The sequence below is a fragment of the Heteronotia binoei genome, chromosome 3 (assembly GCF_032191835.1).
Source record: "Heteronotia binoei isolate CCM8104 ecotype False Entrance Well chromosome 3, APGP_CSIRO_Hbin_v1, whole genome shotgun sequence".
NCBI classification, from domain to species: domain Eukaryota; kingdom Metazoa; phylum Chordata; class Lepidosauria; order Squamata; family Gekkonidae; genus Heteronotia; species Heteronotia binoei.
The window spans coordinates 134,110,425-134,135,034 of record NC_083225.1 but is presented as its reverse complement, the minus strand read 5'-3'; the positions used below and the strand labels follow the sequence as shown (position 1 = coordinate 134,135,034).

General features: G+C 40.1%; 1 protein-coding gene across 5 annotated transcripts in view; it reads right to left on the bottom strand.

The window, feature by feature from the left end:
* DCAF6 (DDB1 and CUL4 associated factor 6) overlaps positions 1–24,610 on the bottom strand; it is a 57,256-nt gene that overhangs the window by 4,296 nt on the left and 28,350 nt on the right. For 2 of the 5 annotated variants that reach the window (XM_060234483.1, XM_060234487.1), the window contains exons 11-19: positions 22,952–23,119; positions 18,384–18,495; positions 15,505–15,620; positions 14,043–14,126; positions 13,570–13,885; positions 8,744–8,782; positions 5,528–5,666; positions 3,889–4,045; positions 530–618 (exon numbers count right to left, since the gene is read on the bottom strand). In XM_060234483.1, the coding sequence (XP_060090466.1) occupies positions 530–618; positions 3,889–4,045; positions 5,528–5,666; positions 8,744–8,782; positions 13,570–13,885; positions 14,043–14,126; positions 15,505–15,620; positions 18,384–18,495; positions 22,952–23,119 (1,220 nt within the window). The remainder of the gene's footprint in view (positions 1–529; positions 619–3,888; positions 4,046–5,527; positions 5,667–8,743; positions 8,783–13,569; positions 13,886–14,042; positions 14,127–15,504; positions 15,621–18,383; positions 18,496–22,951; positions 23,120–24,610) is intronic. The other 3 variants (XM_060234485.1, XM_060234484.1, XM_060234486.1) reach the window with 3 other exon arrangements.

The following is a 24,610-nucleotide window of genomic DNA, read 5'->3' as shown; positions in this document are numbered from 1 at the left end:
GTATCACAGTCTATAAAATTCTACACTACCAGGGCTTACAGGGCTCTTAGTACAGGGCCTATTGTAAGCTGCAGGAGGATTGGCTATATCAGGAGTGTGTGGCCTAAAATGCAAAGGAGTTCCTGCTACAAAACCCTGCACACTACTCAAGACAGACTTTCATGATACATACAATTGCCAGTTTAGTGACATGCATGATATGTAAACACTGATTCCAGTGACATATATCAATATTTACATGAAGCAGCATTTACAAACACCTTGGATTCCAACTGTATGCTCCCCTGATGAAGAAATCACACCCTGACAATTTATCTCTCTGTGGCATTCATTTATGAAATAAATGTTTTGTTCCTAGTTACACATAAGTGTTAGAGATGTGGAGAAAATACCAAATACTTTCATCCCAGTAAAGTACAGCATTATTAAGGAGATTGTCATAAGCTCTGACAACAGTTACTTTGTACTCCTTTCAGAAGAAACTTTTGGGAAACAGCAGTGTTAATACAGCAAAATATAAATATCTTACCTCATCAGCAAGCTTGCGATTAAAAATCTTGGACTCTTCTAGCGGTGACCAGATTTTTATATCATAATCAATACCCGATGAGGCTAGAACTAAGCGATTATTTTAAAATATATTAGAAATATGCTGTAAGTACTTATTTTCTTCACTGCTAAATTCATAAATGCAAATGTGAACAAATAGATTTGAGAAAATAATGAAAGGTTTTACTGCCTCCCCTCATTTTATTTAAGGTTTTCCATTTTCAATCCACTGTCAATTTAACATGTTTTTCACCTCTAGTTTTCAAAGACACATCTAAGAAGTCAGGGGCATGTATCCAACCATCCTCCAAATACCCTTTCTCCTTCCTTCCAACAGAAGAGCCACTTAAGTTGGAGGAAGGCTCCTTAGGTTAGAAAAAGGCTAGATTTTGCTCAGTGGAGAGGTATGAAAGAGGCAGGATCCACCCCTATGTATTCATATGTGAATATCTGGAACAATTCAAGCCATTATCCAGCAAGGATGTACCATAAATATAACAGAGTCTTCCCCACCACCTCGCAACAGGAGCCTCATGCAAATGTGGGGCACCTGATCATAGTCTAGGGCCTAAGATTAAAAGTATTCCATAACATTAATATATACTTTCATCCAAACGTCAGCTTCTTTGTTAACCTTTGATGAAAATACTTAAGGTTTGCTTGCAATCTAGTGTGGAACTAAATATATACCTACAATTCCATCCACCTGCTTATTAATTCGTACTTTTTTTATCAGCTCATCATGACTTATCCCAAATTACTTCCCCCCTCCCAAAAAAACCATCATCCATGTGGCACAAATAGAGCCAGTCTAATTGTATGTGTTGGGGAGGGAGGATTCTCATGTTGTTCCAAAAGGTGCAGGTAAAACAAAGAGAAGACCAAGAAATATGAATTCAGGAGACAATTCCTCCATGTTCTTGCAGAGAGATGAACAGCTGGAACTTCCAGCCAAAAATAAAAACAAAGCCTATTCAAAATAATGCCAAATAAGCATTAGCCTAATAGTGGTAATTATGCAATATGTAACCCTCAGGCAACAGGTCACTTCCTTTGGAAAGAATAGCCACACTGCAGAAACTTCACTCACCCCACATCCTTCAACTACAGATGCCCCCACTACTGCTACTGCTGGAACTCTGCTTGCTGATATAAGAGCTTCCAACCATTGCTCCTGCTGCTCCATTGATAATGAAGGCATAGGATTGCCAAGTCCCTCCTGACAACTGGTGGAGGACAGGGGGACTTACTGGGAGCAGGAAAGCAGCCAAGCTGATGTTGCAGCAATGTGTCTATATCATTTCCAATATGACCTGGAAGTGATGTTATCAGAGAGCAATGCTGGGGCGACACTCTGGTATTTGGGCAAAAACTCTGCAGAACATTTGACTTCTACCAAAGAGTTTTTGTCCAATTACCAAATCATCCCAATATGATGATGTCACTTCCAGGTCACACCAGAAGAAATGTAGACATGTTGCTGCAAAGTTGACTGGGCCTTGCAAGTTTTCCAGGTATGTCTCTCCCTGCCAGCCAGCTGATTGGCAGCGGTGTGGTGGGGCCTGGGGGTGGACCCCCACCTACAACAAGTGGTCTGGCAACCCTATGAAGACAAGAACGCCTGATATTAACAAGGGAGCTTGTTTTTATTTCATTTCTGTCTTATCTGTAGGGCAGGTGTGCTACAGTTTGAGGTCCAGAAAATACATAATATAGGGATAGCATCTTAGAATAATCGGAGGATTAGTCAAATATGAGATAACCACTAGCTATGGTGACTGAAGGGAGCCTCCATCTACCGAGGGAGTATATCTCTAAATAACTGTGCTAGGGGAAGGAGAAGCCCAGTTTGTTTGGTCCTCCAGGGCAACTAGTTGGCCACTGTGTGAAGCAATATGCTGGACTAGGTGAACTAATGGTTGACTTTATGTTTTTCTTATACACTAAGCATATCATAAGCCACATATAAAACAACAACTGTATGTCAATTAACTTCTGAAAGGACTGTTTGCAGTGGAAGTCCCATTTGCAATTGCAACGGAAGTGCCAAAACTCACTATAGGTATTTTTAAATCTTTCAAAAAAAAGGTCACCTGGAAAAAATGGTTTGGGAGATATGGTCTTGTTCCTCAAGAAAAAATATGTATAAGCAAATGAAGTCAGTACAAGGGAGAAAGTAAGTCTGCATGGCTATCCTTGTGAGACACTGAAAGAAGCTTACAATTTAGCGAAAACTTATTTACATCCCACTTTTCAGCCATAATGAAGAGAAAGGGAAATCTTTTAATATTTCCATTTTCATTCTATTTTTCACTAACACACTAGAATCAAAGTAGACTAAAAACAGATATGCATGCCCATAACCCGAAGCGCAACAGATTTTTTTTTTCAGTGGGTAGAAGGGAAGCTGAAGTTGTTATAAATAAAATCTCCTCATTAAGCTATCTTTTTTGGTTAAACTATTTAAAGTTTACAGCCTTATGTAGTACCCACCTGCATATTTCCTACATATGGTTTCTGTACTACAGCATTTTTCTGCAATGGAATGTGTTGTATTCTATTCCTGAGAAGATGGAATTCTTCAGCCAGCATTCTTTGGGACTGCTGTGCAGAATGCAGTGGCATCAGGTGTCATGAACTGCTACAGGAACTACTGATGATGTAAATAGTGATACAGCATAACTGTGCCACTGCCGTGTTTAAAAATATGTCACTTACTGTTAAATATTTAATAGACTGAGCTCGATGCTACTCAATTCCAAAGCTGAAACATTCTTTTGGGATAAAGTGACAAACACCAATAAGAACACCTCTTTCCCCTCACAATACCTTCCCATTTTGTTAACCTTTTGCTTTTATTTCATTTAAGAGTGTATGAGTCCTTATTTTAAACTTTGGAGCAACAGTAATTTTTTGAAAACACCACAGTCACAGTTCACTAAATTCTTGAGCTAGGTATTGCTTTCCTGCTCCATCTCTTATCTGTTGTGCTTGGGCTATAGAGAACAGTGTTATGTTAAAAAAAAAAAACAGAGCTTGTAGGATTCAGATGTGAGGTAGGGCATGCATTCACAGGGTCTGGACAAAGATGATTTTTTTCAATACCAGTGCAAGGATAAGTAGAAAAGAAGTATTCTGGAAATCAGTAGGATCCTTTTGACTTTTGAGCACACATCTTTCAAGAACATCTTTTTCCTCTCTCATCTAGGTCTCATTTGAATGAAACATTTTTTTGAACAGACAGTCTACTTTATGAACTGGCACTAGCATCTAGTTCACATATTAATAAAGCCTTTTAATCGCAAACCATTCTTTAAAAAAAGAAAGAAAGTGACTTACTTGGGTCAAAGGGATGTGGCTGCAGACAGTTCACCACATGGTTATCTGCTTCCAAGAGCATCAAATGCTCAGCAGTATGCCGATCCCAAATGAAAATATGGCCACAATCTGAACCACTCATAACAAAGTTAGATCCCCAGAAATTGGCTTCTTTTATCTACAGGAAAATATAAGTTACAATCCCTAAAGGCATGCTAATTATGACTGGCATTCTTAATTGGAAAACATGGAAGCCAAACATTAGCAACATGAACCAAATACAATAGATGAAAAGAAATATTTTTCAAACTCTAAGTTACCAGCACTCAAAATTCAAAAAGCAGACAAGACATGACACCCAAATGTATGTGTGCTACATCAGTAGTAGTGAAGGGGGTGGGGATTCACAGTAGCCTCAGACTTGCAGAGATCAGGAGAATCTGGGACTGGAAATATAGGTTAAAGTACAACTTTAAAAAGAAACAGGAGAAAAATGCGTGATGAGTCACTGGCACTATTACGGGGTTAGGTAATAGGAACAAAAGAAGATATTGGGGTTGAACTAGATGGCCCTGGAGGTCCCTTCCAACTCTATGATTCTATGATATATTAATCCCATTTTCCTGTACCCCTTTTTTCTTATTTAACTATTTGACTCAAGCTATACGGATAAGACTTAAAAAGCAGTAAACAGCAGAAAAGGACAGCAAATAGCCAGACCACCATAACTGAATGCAGGGTCAGAATTACCAATTTCATATTCCTCAATAAGTCTACCAGGAGCTATTAACTATGATAGCTAAACAAAACCCTAAAGGTTCAGATGCAGCATGCCTGTGAATATCAGCTCTTTAGAAGCTGAAAGTGGGAAACCGCACACGAGCTTCTCAGAAATATCTGGCTTGACACTGTGGGAAACATGATGCTAGATTATATGACCCAGCAGGGATCCTATATTCTTAACAGAAAGACTAGGTATGCACCTTAAGTTTTTATGGACACCAACTTTTGAAAGAAAAAAAATGCCCTGTGCATAACCTCTGCCATGTCCCAACAATGAAGGATGGATGTCCAGATGTATTTATTCATGTGACTTTCCTAGTAGGTTACGTGAACTTGTGACCTTCCAAATAAGTAGGTTAGTGAAAGCTGCTTTTAACAGAAAATAGAATATGCTGGTGAGGTAAGCTAAACTGGCCCTCTATTTTTACCCTGTACTAACATGTGGAGCCCCAGATCTCAGATTTTCCTGTCCCACTGACAGGTGCTGACACATGCACATTTCCCCCCAAATAAAGGCATTTAAAAAAAAATTCAGAATGATATGCTCTAGTTAAGATGAAATTCACACACTACCTGTAGCAGATGCTGTGGTTTTGTGTGTGTGTATGTGTGTATACACACAAGCAGGTTTAAAACATTCAAGTTCTAGTTAGAAGACACTATGCAGGCAATACACAAACTAGATCACCAACCTCCGATCTGTTATTTTATGAAGACGACCGGGTTTTAAAAATCAGATCAATTATGCAGTAATTTTAATGCATTATGATAGAACTGCACACACCTTACATTTCATTATAATCTCTCTTCTAAATCATATAAGCATAATAAATATTTATCACAAATCAAAGGATGACCTTAGCAAGAAACAATGTACCATTGTCCGGGAATTACGATGACCTTTATAAACCATTTTGATTAGAGGACGTCTAATATTCAAAGTTTCCAATTCTTCCATCTCTTTTCTTTCTTTTCTTCTTCTGAAGAGTTCCTGAATACGAGCAACAGCAGATCGCCTAGGAATTAAGAACAGAATGACAATTACCATCACAAAGCTACATTATGATGTGGATATGAACAAGCCCATGAACAGCCAGGCTGCTTAAACCTTAATGGCTGCTATGGGATTTACAAAGACTAACTGTATGCAATCCACAATCCACATAACACTTTTCATCAGGACAAACCACATGATACATAACAGTGTGCAAGCTTTCAGGTTTACCAGAACTCTTAATCAAGTTGGACGTTATTTAAAAAAAATACAGTACAAGAAAAATTCCTCAGATGTGTTGGTGAGCTTGGTCACACCTGAATTGTATGCAAAAGCTGCTTCGAATGATGCTGCCTTTACATTACACCCAGCTTTTTGGGCAACTGTATGCAGATCCATCACACAGAAACCTTTGCTATGTATGAAGCTGCTAGATGTTCTGTCTCCAAAGAGGTAGCAAGCTCAAGCCTACAGATACAGCCGCTTGTGAAAATTCCCCTTCAAATGCTACAAAAGGCACAAATAGAACATGTGATTTCTTTTAGCATAATGATCTCATTAGCAGTCACCAACACTAGCAGGCTTTACTGAAAATTACCTGCTTCAGTCTACCCATAAAATGCTAGTTAAATTTGTCTAGCCTGGTATGATAAAATTTTAAAATATGCACATTAAGCTACTTTCAAACATTCGATTCCCATCTAAATTCTGTGGTAAATGTCCCATGAAATTTAGTTCTTCACACTTGAATTGACACAGAACACATTTCTTGAAGGAAAACAAGCAAGAAACCATTATTGTTTTTCATTTTAATTGTGGGTAATTTTTCCATGTGAACTTTTTTTTGGGGGGGGGGGTATTTTTGGTGTGTGTGTGTACACGCACCTGGAAAACATGGTGACCTCTGGTGACTGACCCCTACTGGAGGATATTCAGAGAGGTGGCTGAATAAAGTCTGTCCCTGCATTCCAGCTCTAGTATTCCAAGGAGGTCTCCCACCCAAGTACTTGCCAGTGTTGACCCTGCTTAGTTTTCATGATCTGATGACACTGGGCTTGCCTGGGCTATCCAGCTCAGGACTTTTCTGTGTGAACTCTTGAAAAGTCATGGAGAGATAAAGTTGAGGAAAAGCCACTAATTAGTTTGCTGTCCTTAACATATATCCATATATGTCATTCAGGTTAATAGTAGTAACAGAAAATGATATTCCATTGATTAGATTTTTATTTTGTTCTACAGATGAAAACAGTTTTGCCCAAAATTCAATGCATTGTTTGTGGCAGGCACTCTACACAGATAAGACACAATATAGGCCTTGTCTTCAGGCTTACATAGTACACAAAGGAAAGTGAGTGGAAGCGGGGGTCGGAACAGAAAGGATCAGTTTGACTATTCATTTAGTTACAAAATTTAAAAGTTGCTTCACTAGAAGCTTGCTCAAGGCAAATGCCAGAAAGAAGCAGAGTCACTAATAAGTACCTATATGTGAAGTGAAGCTCTACTGATCTTCCTACTATAGGGGCCCCCAACTTTTTTGAGCCTGTGTGCACCTCTTGAATTCTAACACAACATAGTAGGCATAACCACAAAATGGCTCCTGAAGGAAGTGAAGCCAGAAAGAAAATGGCTGCCACAGCTTACTTTCAGTCACAAAGTGACTTGTGATTCTTGCCAAAGTGACTTTTTGGTACTGCCCAAAACAACATTTTCTGTACCATGCAGCTCAATTGTGAGCTTCAGAATATTAGAAAATTACAATTCCCAGATATTATGTTCTTTCATGTCATTAATATTACCTATTCATCATTTTGTTCAAGACATGGTGTTGGATCCCATAATGCATCAGCTGGTGGTTGTGGAACTCCACTAATGGAAGAAGGTGCAGAGGGCAATTTTGCCCCCTTCACTCTCCACAATGCAGCCTCCAGACCCGCATGGTTATTTAGCCACATGGATTCCCTGACTTTGGGAATCAACCTTCCCGGATGGAGAGGATTGTTGTGGGGAAGGAAATACAGGAAAGATCGACAGTCTTCATACTCTTGAGCCACAGAATATAACCCATGGATAAGTCCAATAGGACTGAGGAGGCCTTAGCTTCTTTGGTGTTGTCTGTGAAGCTCAATAACCCCTTCCCCTTTATTCCTTTTAGCATGATCAGGCATTTCCTTACATGATATAAGTGAATCCCAATGAGCACTTAATTTTTTATGGCGGAGAGAACTTCTTATCAAAGCCTACAACATGGTCAGAAGACAGGCAGATAAGCACTTAACTTTGCTCTTGTAGAGAATGTGGTACTTCTCAGAACTCCCAGACTGCTCTTTAAACTTTCCAGACCAAAGGAAAACCCTTTCTAGTCAACAACTTTTTCGTCTCCAGAAGCTTTAAAGAGCATGCTGGAGACAAATGGAGAAAGTGCTTTCTAAACAGAAAAACAAATGTGAACATGAAATGTGCCCACCAGTGTTCTCTCGAAACTGAGTTAGTGGGAGCTAGCTCACAGTTTTTTAGCCTCTGGCTCACACACTTTTGTCTTAGCTCAGGAAAAATGGTCCCAGAACAAACTAATTTATGCAGTAGCTCACAACTTTAATGCCAGTAGATCACAAAATAGAATTTTTGTTCACAAAAATCCACAGAGAGGGAAGATCACTGGTGCCCACATATCCATATGAATCCCACTTCATCATTCTTGCATGTAAGAAGTATTTTTAAGTTTGTCCACTGATAGTTTCATTAGCTAGTGAACAATGTGTTCAAATAATACCAATTATTTCAAAACAGGTAACCTATCAGCAAACCTCGTAAATAGTGCCACATGCAAAATACACTACGTGCTTTAACAGATGAAAATTGGTTGGGTGTCAGATTTACTTACATTTTTAATATAGCAGTTATCTTTAATGAACACACTGAATAGGTTAATAAAGTTGTTAAACTTTTACACAGCAATATGTTTGCACTATTTCTGAGCAAAACATGCAGTCACTCTGCTCTTCATCCCTCACTATAATGAAGTTTAGTAGATTTAAAACTGAGTAATATAAGAGATTATAATAAATCAGAAGTCCATATGAAATGGGAATTTTGAATTACCTCATTATTCTATCACCTATTGCTGTTCCTCTGATATATCTAATGAAAGGAATAACAGCTGAAGTCATTCAAATAAAAATTGTATGTACTGTCTTTAAAAGTAATAGTGTAAACTGAGTTCTAAATTCAAATTATCAATTTCAAATTACTTCTGAACAGATGAAGTGAGGCAAAAGATGTTTTCTGTACCATTATGGTTTCTCTTACATGTCTCCTTCCCTCTTGTTTCCAGCAAAAACCCTAAATGCATTTGCCAAGTATGCGGCTTACCATCAGTACTTTAGTATTTGTAGCAACATCCAACTTTACATAAAGGTTGGATCCAACAATCCTTGGGTCCAAGGACTACTGATCTTTCCTCCTGTCTTCAGCAGTTCTTTTCCATTCGAGAAAAGCTGATTCTTCCTCACTCATGGGACCCATGTGGACTAATAGCCATGTGCATTTAGGGAGCTGCATGGGAAGGAGGCACAATCATCCTGTCCTCCATCTTACATCAATATAGCTCACCCCCAGAACAGCCTCTTGACCCATACCCATGCAAATCCCATGAACTTGGGAATGGATTTTCTCCAAGGTCACAAATTACTTCTGGTGCCAAAAGAAAGATCTGCATCCATCTGTGCCTTCTGTTGACAGATCGTTTGCTCTAACCCAATATTTATTAACAAGCTGAAGTCACAACAAGAAGTTGAAGTCACGACAAAGGGTCAAAAACTGAACCAGTAACACATAAATATATATAACTTGTACATTTGAACTATTTTGTTGCTTATATTTAGTAGGTCACACATTGCAGAGGGAACCACATTGAATGGGGCAGTAATCAAACTACTAATGCAGAATTTATTAATATGTATACCACCCCAAACTCCTTAGAGAATGTTAATAACAATAATAGTTTTGGTTATCACTTTTTGAAGAAGTAAAAATAGTTCTACTTTTGTGACTAGAGGCAAAAACTGCCCTATTTAGTAGTTAATAAAAGACAGCAAGTGCTTTATCCCTATACTGATCTGCTATATTTCATGACTGGAATTATGGATATTATTCTTATTCAACCAAAAAAGAGGAAGTCCAATTTTGTATGTACACTAACTTTAAATAGGACTATGTAGTCTCACTCAGGACCTTAACATATTAGGGAAGTGGAAACTGTTGAAAAATAATAAAATTATTGGCATATTATTTATTTGTATGGGAAAAGGTAGAATATGTAACTTGATTTAACAGTTACATATTCTACTGTAAATCTACTGTATCTCAAGTTGCTTCGGTACACACACATATAAAAGAAGCTAGAATGGGAATATGGCATTCCCAAATTTCAGGATATAACCTAACTTTTTAAAAATGGCACAATATAATATATAGAGTAGCATTATAATAGCAGTAGTAGTATTATAAGAGTAGTAGTATAAGAGAACATAAGTCATTTATGAGGACCTATGATGGCAGTCTGGGCCACAAAGAAGGCTTACTTTGCGACCCGGATTGCATCTGCGACCTCACACCCGGCACAATTGTTTAGTATAATTCGGTCATTAACAACCTTACCACAAGGTAAACAAAATATAAGGGAATTGGAAATAGGCTGCGAGGCTTTTGCAAGTTTTTTCGCAGATAAGGTCTCGTCACTCCGACATGACTTGCCTGCCACACTTGATACAGTGAGTGAACTCGAGGCACCGAGCACGTCTTCTGGTCCGTTTTTAGATTCCTTCACTCCACTCAGTCTGGAAGAAGTTGACAGGACCCTTCTCACTGTGCAGCCTACCACCTGTGGGTTGGATCCGTGCCAGTCTTGGCTGGTAAAAGCCAGCCAGGCGACGCTATGTGAACCACTACAGGTGATTATCAACAGATCCCTTTTAGAGGGATCTTTCCCACACATCTGAAAGAGGCTGTAGTACGCCCCCTCTTTAAAAAGTCAACGGCAGACCCGGCTGAATTGGCGAACTATTGCCCGGTATCAAACCTATCCTTTTGGGGTAAGGTTACAGAGCGGGCTGTGGTTATTCAGTTACAAGGGTTCCTGGATGACACTTCTGCACTGGATCTGTTCCAGTATGGCTTTTGTCCAGGTCACAGAACGGAGACAGTACTGGTTGCCCTCATGGATGACTTCCTGCGACATCTGGATCGAGGTGGCTCAGCGGTACTGTTGTTGTTAGATCTGTCAGCCGCATTTGATACGGCTGACCACCAGCTACTGTCTAGCAGCCTTGCCGACATGGGGATTCGGGGGTCTGCCTTGAAATGGCTGGCCCCTTTCCTCCAAGGTCGGGGACAAAGAGTGGTGATAGGGGAAGAATCGTCCCGGAGGCACCCACTCACATGTGCTGTGCCGCAAGGGGCAGTTCTGTCCCCGATATTATTTAACATCTACATGCGCCCCTTGCCCAGATTGTCAGGAGATACGGGCTGGGGTGTCACCAATATGCAGATGACACCCAGCTCTATCTATTGATGGGTGGCCAATCTGGCTGCATCCCAGACAAGTTAGACCTGGCATTACAAGCCGTGACATCTTGGCTCAGGCTGAGTCGACTGAAGTTGAATCCAATGAAGACGAGGGTTCTCTATCTGAGCCACGGTTCTCTATCAGGAAGGGAGATCCCCTTGCCGGCTTCTGATGGGGTGCCACTAATTCCAGTCCCGAAGGTCAAGAGCCTGGGAGTGCACCTTTTCCCATCTGCGGTGGGTACGACAGTTGGCCCCTTTTCTGGAGCACTGCAACATAGCAATGAGGATCCATGCTACGGTCACCTCGAGAATAGACTACTGTAATGCCCTCTACATGGGGCTGCTCTTGACTCGGAGACTACAGCTAGTGCAGAATGTTGCAGCACGGTTGTTAATGGGACTCCCGAGATGGGAGCACATTCAACCAATGCTGAAAGAGCTGCACTGGCTGCCTATTGTGTTCCGAGTCTGTTTCAAAGTTCTGGTATAGACCTTCAAAGCCCTATATGGCCGAGGACCTGTCTATCTAAGGGACCGCCTTTCCCCATATGTTCCCCAGAGAGCACTGTGTTCAGGAACTAAAAATCTATTGTCCATCCCCGGACCAAGGGAGGCCAGACTGGGCGTTACACGGGCCAGGGCCTTCTCAGTGGCAGCACCAATGCTGAACTTTTAAAACAGGTCTATAACAACTAGGGGAGAAGGCTGCTACTTTTATGCTACTGGGCAACTCCACCAGAAGGACCACCAACAGATAAATTGTATACTCTGTATAGCACCAATACTTTGTTTTAAATTGTTTTAAATTAGAATTGATTGTCTTATTGTTTTATATTTGAAATTGAGGTGTTGGTTTTTATATTATTGTTAGCCGCCCTGAGTCCGTTTGGAATGGGCGGGATATAAATGGAAAGTAAATAAATAAATGTATCGTGGGGGACCCCCCTGCTGGCCCCGCCCCACAGGATGTCTGTGACGGGACAAAGGGAGGCCAAAGGGCACTTGTGGCCTCAGAAAGTGGAGGAGGGTGGGTGCTACTTCACGCCACCGCCTCCTCCACAGAGTCAGGCACTCTCTCTGTGTTCACCTGCTGCTCTCTGCTCTTTTTTCCTCCTTGGCTGTCAGCGTTAATACAGCACCATGAAATGTTTTAAATAATTTAAATATGTAATTATGTTTTATTGGTTTTTAATGGATGTAATGTGATGTTGTGAGCTGCCTTGAGTCCGCTTGTGGAGAGGGTGGGATATAAGCTTAACGTAATAAATAAAATAAATAGCGTTGCTCCCTTTTATCTCACACACCTCCGTGCCCCAGCTCTCCGCCCCCTTCTCCTCCTATGTTCTCCTGTCCACCAACATCCCACCCCCCATTGGCTAATTCCTCCCTCTGAACGGACTCCTCCCGCCCCCTCCTGAAGCCCCCTTCATGAGCCCCGCCCTCGGGCAAGACCGTGGGGTGGGGCACACCTGTCCCAGTGGGCACGCTCATTCTGGCAGCCTCATTAGGCCCATCCGTCATCCACTGCCTGCGGCTCTGGTGCTCTTGGGTCGGGCCATGCTGGTCACAGTCACATCGGGCCAATGGGGTGGGGTCATGGCCCAGGGACAACTCTGCGGCGGGGCGGCAGGCCCCGGACAGACGGCCTCTCCAACCAGCCCCCACATCATCCAGTGAAGGCACTGCAGGTAGATGAGCCCGGGGGCACCGGGGGCAGAGCTGCCAGCTGTCTGGCTGCGCCGCGGCCGCTCTCGGCCAATGGGTACAGGGTGGGGCAAGGTCGAGCCACCATGAGCCCGGGTGGGACGCAGCAGCCTGGACAAGTATAAAACCAGGAACATTTTAAAGTAAGCAAGATCCCTATATACTATCAATTTTCTATTAGGCACTAATAGTAGATCTAAATGAAGAAAAAGCCTTGCAAAACTTCCAGACGACACTCAGGCTCTTAAATCCAATCCACAAGTGTAAAAAAAATCATGGTGAAAAATCCTTTGTGTACACTTATCATGCAGACATGCCACAGAGAATACATGGGTAAACAATTTATAAATCCATGCCATGTAAGACCCACATGACAAATTAAAAATATGCAGAAACATAAGCAAATATAGTTCATATTCTAAAAACAATTTTTTAAGAAGAGGCAATGCACTGATAATTAAAAATGCCCAACCACAGCTACAGATCTAGCAGAAGTCAGTTAAATAAAAGAACAGTTCTTCATGCCCATAAGTATATTGCAAGTTGCCAGAAAGATGCACGTGGCTCTGCAGCAAGAAGCTTAGCATGAGTTCCCATGTTCTCCTCAAACAAAATTGCCAAGGGATGGTGGAGGGAAGGTATACTGCAATACCAACCTGTGGCCTGCTCCTCCACGATACCTTGCACCAGGTATCAGCACAGGGTCATCATCACTATCATCAGTTTCCTGGAAAACAGAACTCCTTGTGGATGATTCTTCATGAGAAGCAAGTCCTGAGGAATCAGGCCGGGATTGAGGTTCATGATTTGTATTATTTAGGTTGGCAGCAGACTCTCTACTTTGCTGAATCAGACTTTCTTGCTCTTCAGCATCTTTGTTTGATAATCTTCCAGATTCCAGGGGAGTGTTTATGTCCAGATGAGAATCATCTCTTTGTTCCATACTAGTCTCAGGCTGGTCAGATGCATCATCTGATAGAACAATAAAAATCTGCTAAGTTATCATGCTGATTTGTACTTTTATGTACAAAATAATATTAATAGAGGTACATATAACTAATAAATGTAGCTAGAAATGACAAACCTAAAGGACATGGACAAAAGTATTGTACACTAATGTGTAACATACCTGAATGTGGTGTTCCAACAGTTTCACTTGTAAGTATCAGCTCTTCAACATTTGTAATATCCTCATGTGATTCTTCAAGGACTCCTGAAATTCAGTATTAAAAGTATGTTAAAATGGTTAACAAAAAACTTGGTAGCCTAGAAAAAATATGCTGCATCATCAAGGAATGACCTCAAAAAATTAAAAACTTCTATAATATATCAATCATCCACATCTTAAATGTGAAATAAGAGGAATGAAAAAGAAAACTGCCTGATTCCAACTACTTATGCTAATAACTTTTGACAATTTACACATAGCACACTGCAGATAAGTAATATGATAAGCCTAAGTAGTTGAAATCTACTGGTCAATTGTATGCAGAACTGAGAGATACCAATATTCATAAAACTATCTCTAGTCATTTTTTGAATTAACATAACTCATGCAACTCAATGGATGGGATCCCACAGAACGATTCTGATAACAGCAGCATTTCCCTCAAGTGAAAGGAGCATCCCACAGAGGCAAAAGGCTCATCGTGCTGGATGAAAGCACTGCCTTTAATGGAACAGATCTGTAGGATCTAATCCAACCCTCCTTTGAAAAGCATTGGATGGGTTGGATTCCACTTCCACAGGCATAAGGACTTCAGCTCTTGGAGGACAAGTTTCATAGCGCCACCCTTCTTCAGTAGCCTGAAATGCCTCCTGAGATTCTGCTCCTCCAAGGAAGGCTTTACACCTGTGGAAATGTAGTGCTGGATCCCACCCTAAATGGCTTGCATTTTAAAAGGTTTTTAACATTATCAATATTTATCACCTGTTATTAACTATGAGAGACTAATATTTTATAATACCATTTTATATGGATCTGAAATCGATGGTTTTCTTGGTTACAGGAGACTGAAGCCGAGATGAAAAAGAGCCATGAAATCAGTTCCATGAGCCTAAAAGTACTTTTGACTTATTTTTCAACTTTTTAAAAAAATCCCATACCACATGACAAGTTACTTCTGTACCTAAGAATACTTTCAAAAGCACTTTGTAATATGACATTAGGCTCTGCTAGTGCAACAGACATCAATTCAGCTGCCTTGTCAGCCAATGTGAGGGCAGAAACATTTTGTAAAATAAAGGAAATAAATAATTCCACTAGGTTACTGCAACCCTACCCCCTAATGGGTCTAGTTTTGCCTGAACATTGTATCAGGTTGAAAAGTTTATCTTATACATGGTAGGCACAGATTCAGGTGGGTAACCATGTTGGTCTTAAGCAACAGAACAAAGTTTGAGGTCCAGTGCTCCCTTTAAGATCAGCAAAGTTTAATTCTAGCTATAAGCTTTTGTGTGCATGCCCAGAATTAAACTTTGTAGGTCTCACTGGGCTCAAACTTTGTTCTTGTAGACACAAACATGCTTTAATGTTCAAAGACATAAAAGTAGAATATGGACCTTGCTATAGCTATAACTTCACATCTTACTTGATTCTTCACTCTCTGGTGTTGGCGCCTCTGAGCTCTGGGTTCTCAGGGATTCTTCCTGACCTTCAGGCTTGCTGTGACTTCCACTACCTCTGGAACTTGAAGCTGTGCTGCTCCTACCAACAAGACCATGCAAAAAGAGAGAAACATGCAGCATGAAAACTACAAAAACAGGACAATTTTACTGCTGCTTCTAATAACCTTTAAAGGTTCACTGACATTTGTAAAAGCCAACCAAAACATGTGGGATGTCAAACATGTGGCCTGGGGGTCAAATCAGGCCCCCAGAGGGCTCCTATCAGTGCCCCAAGCAACTAGCTGTCTCTGCTTCCTTCTCCCTCTCTCTTGCTTTCTTCTTCATCACAGCTTGCTTTGCCAGGCTTGCTCAATCACACAGGAGCTACAGAGCAAAGCCTCTATTTTCTCCATTTGCTGAGGAGGAAGGGGGGGAGGGATAGCTTGCTTTGCCAGGCTCTCTCAATCGCACAGCAGAACTACTGAGCCAAGCCTCTCTTCCTTATATTGGCTGAGGCTCCTCCCCGTCCTAGTCCCCTGGGGAAGGAAGGAAAGAGCCAGAACTTCCTTTGCCCAGCCCACTGGATCCCATGAGAGAGATACAAATAACGTATCTTTAAGACCAAGTGCTAATGCTTTAATTATGTTTTAAGTTTTTAAAAAACCTTTAATTGTGTTTGTCTGTGTCCTTTATAAATTACATTACATTTTATGACATACATGGCCCAGCCTGACAAGGTCTCATTTATTTTAGACTCAGCCCTCATAACAAATAAGTTTGACAGCCCTGAACTAAAAGACATTTTAGGACAATTTTCAGAAACCTTTTGCAAAATCTACCTAATTACCTTTCAGTCATATTTATAAAATCACAATACATGCTCAACCCTGCAACATTTACACCATGAATGTCCCTTCCACCTTGACTCCCATTTACATGAAACCACTGAGAGACACAGAGGCTTGAAATTTCATAAACAGGCAAATGATGCCTAGTTCTGTTCCTCCCTATCAACTTAATTATGTGGATCTCTGAAGGTCCTGGCAGGAATGTAATGGGATTGATGAGGGCCAATAAACTGAAGTTCCATGCAAACAGTACTAAAATGCTGTTGGTCAGTGGAAAAACCACTTGATAACAACGGGGTCAGCCTGTGCTGGAGGGGGTTGCACTTGGAAGGGAGGCAGTTGGAAGCTCAGGTCTACTTCATATGTAGCACCTTTCATCAGCTCCAGCTGATACACCAGCAACGGACATTCCTGGAAAAGCTGAATTTGGCCGTAGTAATCCATGCTCTTATCATACCCAGGTTAGATTACTATAATGTCTTCACCCAAAGTCAGATGATTCAAAATGTGGCAGCCAGAATACAGTTGGCTTCATATCACCCTTGTACTGAAAGATCTGCTCTCACTGCCTGTTTGTTTACAGACTAAAAATGAAGTGTTGGTTCTTACTTTTTAATGCCTTCAACGGGACCTTTAGAGTACTGGATTACTTCCTACTGTATTGTAAGATCCAGCTCCCAAGACCAGCTCTCTGTGTCTCTTCACCCAATCTGCAAAGGTGAGGTGGACAGCAACTAGATACCAGGTTTCTAGTCTGAGAACAGTTTAATGAATTTTTAAAACTGTTCTCAGTGTTTATGCTTTTTTTATAACCCTGGCCTTTTTATAATGGCTTATATACTGATAATTATGTTGATACTGATAATACATGTTGAAAATATATGATAACTTTTAATGATAATTTATGTTGTTTTTTATTATTTCATGGCATTGTTTTTACATGGAACGAGAGCTAGACTTGATCAAGTATCTGTAGAGGCAACATATAGAGTCTCTCAATAAATAATCTATGCTATCAAAGATTTCAGGTTTTCACGGCTGGTAACATCATTAGGGTTTGTAGAATCTTTCGGGCTCAAGTGCCGTGTTCTACTGGAGAAAGTTCTTCCAGATGTTTCGTTCTCAGCTGCGGAGAACATCCTCAGTGGTGTTGCAGCCGGAGCAGGCGCTCTGACCTTCTTGGCTGCTGTGCATTGAGTGGGAAGAACTTTCTCCAGTAGAACACGGCACTTGAGCCCGAAAGATTCTACAAACCCTAATAATAATCTATGCATTTAATCAGGGTTAGTAGTTTCTTTGGCCTGATAGTGTGCACTGATTTTACTACTTTTTAAAATCATGTCATAAAATAGAAAAAAGGTACACAGCAAACTTTAGTAAAGATGAGAGTTTCAGATGACAGCCTGCATATCATCTTACCATATCAACAGGCTTCTTTGATTACACCAAATTTCCATTTAATCCAGTATGCACAGTGATTGACCACAACACCTAAAAGCAGGGCATGGAAACAAAGCTTCCCCTTGTTGCTTCCCTACCACAGTATCCAGATGTATGCCACCTTGGAACATGGAGGCTGCATTTATGCATAATAGTGAATAGCTATCAATAGATCATGGATTTGTTTAATCGCCTTTTCAAATCAACTAAACTAGGGGCCACCATTGCATATTACGGCAGCAAACTGTAAAACAGTTATGTGTTCAGTAAAAAGTACTTTCCCCAAACTTACTAAACCCAAAGTATATTAGTACAAGAAATAAAAAAAGATTTACAATGACTGCCCCCTTCACAATTTTCACATGTCCCTTCCTTAAAGATTTTACTCATGGAGCAGGTACATTTTGTAAAAACTGAACTCACCATATGTTCCTTTCACTATTCTAATGCAGTATCTCTTCCCTAATCAGATTATTACTACAGTGCAGTAAAAGACAGCCATAAAGACAAAAAAAGTAAAATTGCTACAATGACAGAAGACATGGCTTACATTAGAGAAAGCAGTCAGCTCTTACCACTCATCTGTGAAGTCTAGCTTTATTGTGCTTGTAGTTGTTCCTTCTGTACTATAATGTAAACTTAAAACAGGTTCACCTGTTCCTGTCCGTGGACTCATCTTTTCATCATCTGAAAACAAAGCATTTTTAAGTGTGACCCTGGCACATTATATAAACAGATAATAATTATAAAAGCAATTTGGCTACTAAAGTGGTTATAACAATACAGCTCTTGCTCTTTTAGAATCTCGGAAGGAGCCTACACAAAGATAAATGCTTGCATATTAGCTACAATTATTTTTCAACTCTTTGGGGAAGACCTAAAAATATCAGGGAAAGTTAGAAGCTTTTCTTCATAATCAGTGGGTGCCATTCCATGCAGATATTCATTTATCATTTAAACCCCCCCCCACAAAAAACTATTGTCTAAATATAATAATCAGAGATGTTTCTGAGAAACATGTTTAACAATTTAAACTATGCTGAATGTATCTTGAAGACATACACCCAGACAATACTTTGAATATATATATATATATATATTAATATTTGTTCTGTTTTACAGATCTAAGTATGAACATATTTCATAGAACACAAAAACTTCAGTGCAACACATGAATGTAGATACTTTCACAGTGGGCTACATGCAGGTGACAGGAGCTTATTTGGTGCCCACATGCTGAGTATTCTGCTCTGATAAGTATGCAAGGTCATCAATTCACAAAGATACAGCATCTTAAAAACAACTAAATTGAGACGAGAACAATATAAGCTGCTTTGAGTCCCCACTGAGGAGTATGGTGGGTGTGATGGACTGCACTTTTAAAAGCTTAGAAGTGCTATACAAGTAGGTAAAAGACTGTGAAGGTTTAATTCTTCATAGAGCCAGACAGCCTTGAATGACAGGCTGTTCCAAGAGATCTGATTGATTAGCATCACCTGAGTAGAGAAAAATTTCTGAACTGGATGCTGAGGAGAAGGCAGTCTGATTTCAGCTGAGAAGAACTGAGTGCTGACAGTTTTGGATTGAGAGCAGTTTAACACAAACAGGAGAACTGGGCAAAATTGGTACGGATGAGTGGGTAGTTAGATGGAGACTCCTATTCAGGCCAAGGAAAGAGGATAGATCTTCTAGTGAGAGAAGGAATTTCTCTACCCAGTCTAAACAAGGTGATCCCTGGTCTGGTGTGGTTAGAAACTGCCTTTAGAGTCGGTTATAACCTCAAGACAAGTACTGGTGTAAAGAATTTGGGTACTGGAAAGAGTGTACCAGCCTTCTGGAAACCAAATAAGTTAGAAATTACTCAAAGAAAGTGTTTGAGGAAAACACTGGAAAAAAGCAGCTCAAAATAAAGATTTAAGTTACTGTTAAGAGACTATTTAGCCTGAAACATATGAACTGTAGTCTGTGCATGAACTGATTTTACTACAGAGTTATCTATATTGAGTTACTTCAGAAATTTTACCCTGGTTTCACCTGATCTTTCCACTCTGTGTTGTCAATTTCTCCTCTATATGGTCAATTTGGAATATAAAAAGGTCTCAATTGCCATTTAAGTTAAAGGGGGCTCCCAATCCTTCCTTCAGCTTCCTGGACTGAGCAAACAGCCAAAATATTATACTGTGACGGAGTGGGACAGCCAGAGATTTTTTTTAAAAAAAGAAGAAAACATATTACTAGGACAGCTCAGTCAGACAGGGAAATGAAAACAGAGGGAAAATGTTGCCTCTGAGGGAGGGATGTGGTGGGGAGAGACATAGTGGGATAGAAATGATGTAAATAAATAAATGTTATGTACCATGGCAAAGATCCTAGATAGGTGGTCTGCTTCTCCAACATTACCCTTAAGTAACATGGGTGTGGGCTATAAAATCAACTATTCTGATTCTAGGGTTTCTTTCAACCCTTCATGATTCAACAGAGAAACAGGCACTGACCCCCTCCACCCCACACATGGACATGTATATCCTTCTACAATATACCAATGGCCTGGATATGCACAGGAGCTGCTAACCAGTTAGCAATCTATTGTCTGTTCATCCAATGACACTACATTGATAATTTAAATTCATTTTGCAAACTGCATATAGTTCTGAAAACAATGACATATAAATACTTCCTAACATGCACTGCAAGGATATAGAGGTAGAAAGGGGCAACAAATGGGCCAGCTCCTCTCCCCTTTTAGGTTTTACAAAAAAAGCTCTTCCAGAAAATTCTAGACAGACTAGGCACCTTAAAGACTCAATAAGTTAGGAAACAAAAATACTGAAAGGGAAGATGGAAATGGAAAGAGGATGGAATCCTGTAGCTTGCTGCCTTCTCTCCATGTTCCCCTGAATGACAATTACATTCTGATAAAGTTGTGTATTATTAGAAGTTGAACAGGGCAAAATCCTGCTGTGGGTCTTGTGTTGTGCTATTCCAGACTGTGTTATTCTTTAGGACAAAACAAATGCCAATATATGGCCAGGATTTAGAAAATATGAATGGAAAACTGTAAGTTGGAGTCTTAAACTCAATTCCACTATAGTACTTGTGTTTCATTTGTTTAACCACAGAGCTAGAGACTTCTATAATACTCCCATTTAAAATAATACATTTAAAGAGATTCTGGTCACATTTTAAAAACAATTTTCTGATTATAAAGAAAACAACGATATATAATAAGAAAAAGTTTCCTCTATACAAAGGCTTGGATCCAAATTACTAAGGACAGTGTACATGTACTGGGGCTTTTTCAGTTCCCCTTCTTACTGTAGTCACTACTATTCTTGAAAATCCATTAATAAGCATCAGGGATCTATGCCATCATGGCACAGGGATGCAGTGAAGGTGGGCTGGAAACTGATAACCCCCATGTGCTTGTTCTCTCACAACGGACCTTCATTTTCACCTCAAAATATGCATGGCTTGTGCAATCTATCTACCCACTGTTTAAAGCAGACACTGAAATAAGGAGAGCGTACTAGCATGGAGTTTTAAGCACTAAGGCCTATTTCTCACATGTGAGGCCTGAAATGTTGCTTCATTACATGAGTACATATAAATCTTATATCCTGGAGGGAAGTAAAACTTAGACCTTGCTGTTTGCTTCTGACATAAAGGGTTACAGCAATCAGACGGACTTTTCTTTCTTAAATTCATGAATGGGCCATTGTTGCTTTGCAATCTCTTAACATACCTATCTACAAGAGTTGGCAACACCAATCATTAAGAATAACTACAAGAGAACTACAGACTTCCTTTTACAATGCACTAGGGCTACAAATGGGGCTCCCATTTTTCTGTTGCCACTCTGAAAGAAATACCAAAAAGGCCATAGGGGAAAACCCAAATGTGTTATCAGTCTTCTCTAGGAATCACTTGTCATCAAAGGTACACAACCCATCCCTGCCCCTGCCATGCACCTATATTTAGCATATTAGATGCAGTTTATTAACTAGCAAGTTATATGGAAATATAATTTAACAAAGGAAAAAATCTATTTTATCACAGACCACCATTTTGCTTTATGCCCCTCAAAATGGAGTCATTCTGTTCTAAAACTCTGTTGCCTATTCTAACTTATGAGTTGTGGGTCATAACAAAAAATTGAGATCAAGATCTACCTTCCCCATTTAAGCACATAAGTCTGGGGCTAACTGTGTTCAATATAAAAGCCACTTATACTTTTTAAAATGATGAACCCTTAAGTAGCCCAGAAATGAGTGGCCTATATACAAATTTATAAAAAATCATGCACTGCTCCATTTGGAGGAGAGCCAGTTTGGTGTAGTGGTTAAGTGTGTGGACTCTTATCTGGGAGGACTAGGTTTGATTCCCCACTCCTCCACTTGCACCTGCTGGGATGGCCTTGGGTCAGCCATAGCTATCGCAGGAGCTGTCCTTGAAAGGGCAGCTGCTGTGAGAGCCCTCTCAGCCCCACCCACCTCACAGGGTGTCTATTGTGTGTGTGTGTGTGTTTGGGGGGGGGAAGATATAGGACAGGGGTGGCCAACGGTAGCTCTCCAGATGTTTTTTGCCTACAACTTTCATCAGTCCCAAAAAAAAATCTGGAGAGCTACTGTTGGCCACCCCTGATATAGGAGATTCTAAGCCACTCTGAGTCTCTGGTTCAGAGAGAAGGGTGAGGTATAAATCTGCAGTCTTCTTCTTCTTATCTGAAAGGGCCATTTAAACATCCCCCTTCATTGCAGGTGATGTTCACCTCTTCCATAAAAACTACTACAATAGGTAAAGCAAGAAAATCATATTATAGGAAATTATTTCAGTTGAAATAACACATTAGATTGGAATAGCTGGCCCTTAATCCTACAATTCTGTATACTGAAGCAGTCCATCGTATTGATCACATCATATTTGTGTGTTGATTTTAGAATACAAAAGTGTTAAAGAAATAAGGAATGATGCAGCCAGTTATTAGTACCTCTATAACAGAGTGATGATAAACAGCACCAAATGCGAAGAACAGTCAAGCAGCAACTGCATTATTTTGTTCTTGATGGGAAGCATTTGAGCAAACAACAGCAGCACAAACTAAGTAACTACACCAGCTGCTTAATAAACCTTGACAAATGACAACCTGTAGGCTGAGGGTCCTGTGAGGAGCCCTTAGGGGAAGACTGATCAGAGCTGGAAGACTGTTGTGCTGAACCCTCAGCTATCTCTCGCTGTCTCTGCTGTTCAGCCTTCTTAAGCCTCAGCCGCTGCAGGCCCCTACGGAGTATAGCTAACTCTGGCGCCATTAATTCTGACAGACAGGAAAAAAAGGGTGTAAAAAGAAACAGGCATAGAACATAGGATAAAAAGAACATAAAGACTAAAGAGCGAGATAATATTGAATAGAGGAATAAAAGCAGCAAAATTCTTTTGAAAAAGCAGATTACTAATACTCAGTAATGATATGCATGAAAATAAAGCATGCTTTATCTGAATGTATCCTTTTAAAAATTATGTGAATTATGAAGCTCACTTCTCATGCTTGGAGCCTCCACCAATCTCCCAAACACTGAAGCAATTATGTAAAGTAACTTTAAAAAAAAAAAGCTAAGCTGGTATGACCCACATGAACTGGTATTTGTGATTTAATGGGTGGTTCCTTCCTGAACACATTAATTCATGTAAGATTTTAACATGGAGTTTAACATGGAAGGCAAGGAGATCAAAGGCCTGATCAACATGTTAAAAAGTCACTTTTTTTTTCTTTTTTAGGAAAGTGGTTGTTGCCATCAAAGTTTCTGTTGAGCTAAGAGGATTTTCAACCCTACCCTTCAAAAAAATCACACATCTTTGTTTAATGAGTAAAAATATCTAAACTTATGCAAACAGAGTAGCTTATCTCAGAGTGGCAAACTCATGCTTAAGAAACACATTTGAGATGACAGTGCAGCCTTTGAAAGGTAGACAAGAAACATACTGTCATGAAAGAAAAATGAAAAGCAGTATATCTTCTGTACCAAGCTGACCTTGTACAGTATAGAACTTAATAATGTGACCTGACCTTCAGTTTTTATTTTGCTGAACTCATCAAATTTTGATAATCTGGTCAACAGGATCAAGAAAAGTACTATTTCTGGGAGATATGAATGACGAACAATAAAATAGGGACTAAACTGATAAGAGGAAAAAAATGTGACTTTCTTCCATTTTAATAAAGGGTGATGGAAGTTTTCTTTTATCTTTTCTTTGTTAAGGAAGATCAACTGGTGTCTGACTAATATGGGCATATAAAGCATTCTCATATTTACTGTTTACTTAGGGACTTACTCTGTGTCTGAGTAACAACTGCTTTAAGCTGAAATGGCAAGACTTTAGTAAATAGGGTGATTAAACTGCTTTAAAATCTTTAACTGGTTTGCTGTTTGGGCTGCATGTCCCAAAGAGAAATTTGGCTGTAACAGCCACAACACAGTGAATGGCAATAGTCTGGATTCTGACTACCTTCAGCATAAGTCCATTCAAAAAACAGGGCTTTCCTATCTCTTCCTTCCTGCTGCAGTCCTTTGAACCTCCAAAAAACCTGCCCCTGATGGCTGGGGCCATGGTAGGATATGCTACAGGAGCTACAGTAGGAGGATGGGATTCCAGAAAAGTACAAGATTCTCTATTGTACAAGTAGAATTACTTTCAGACAGCCCTGGGGCCCTATCAATACCCACTTATCATTATTGAGGCTTCATATTTAAGAAGAGGCCAGTGGAGTGCTTAGGGGAGGGGACAAACCACACAAGATGGGGCTTAT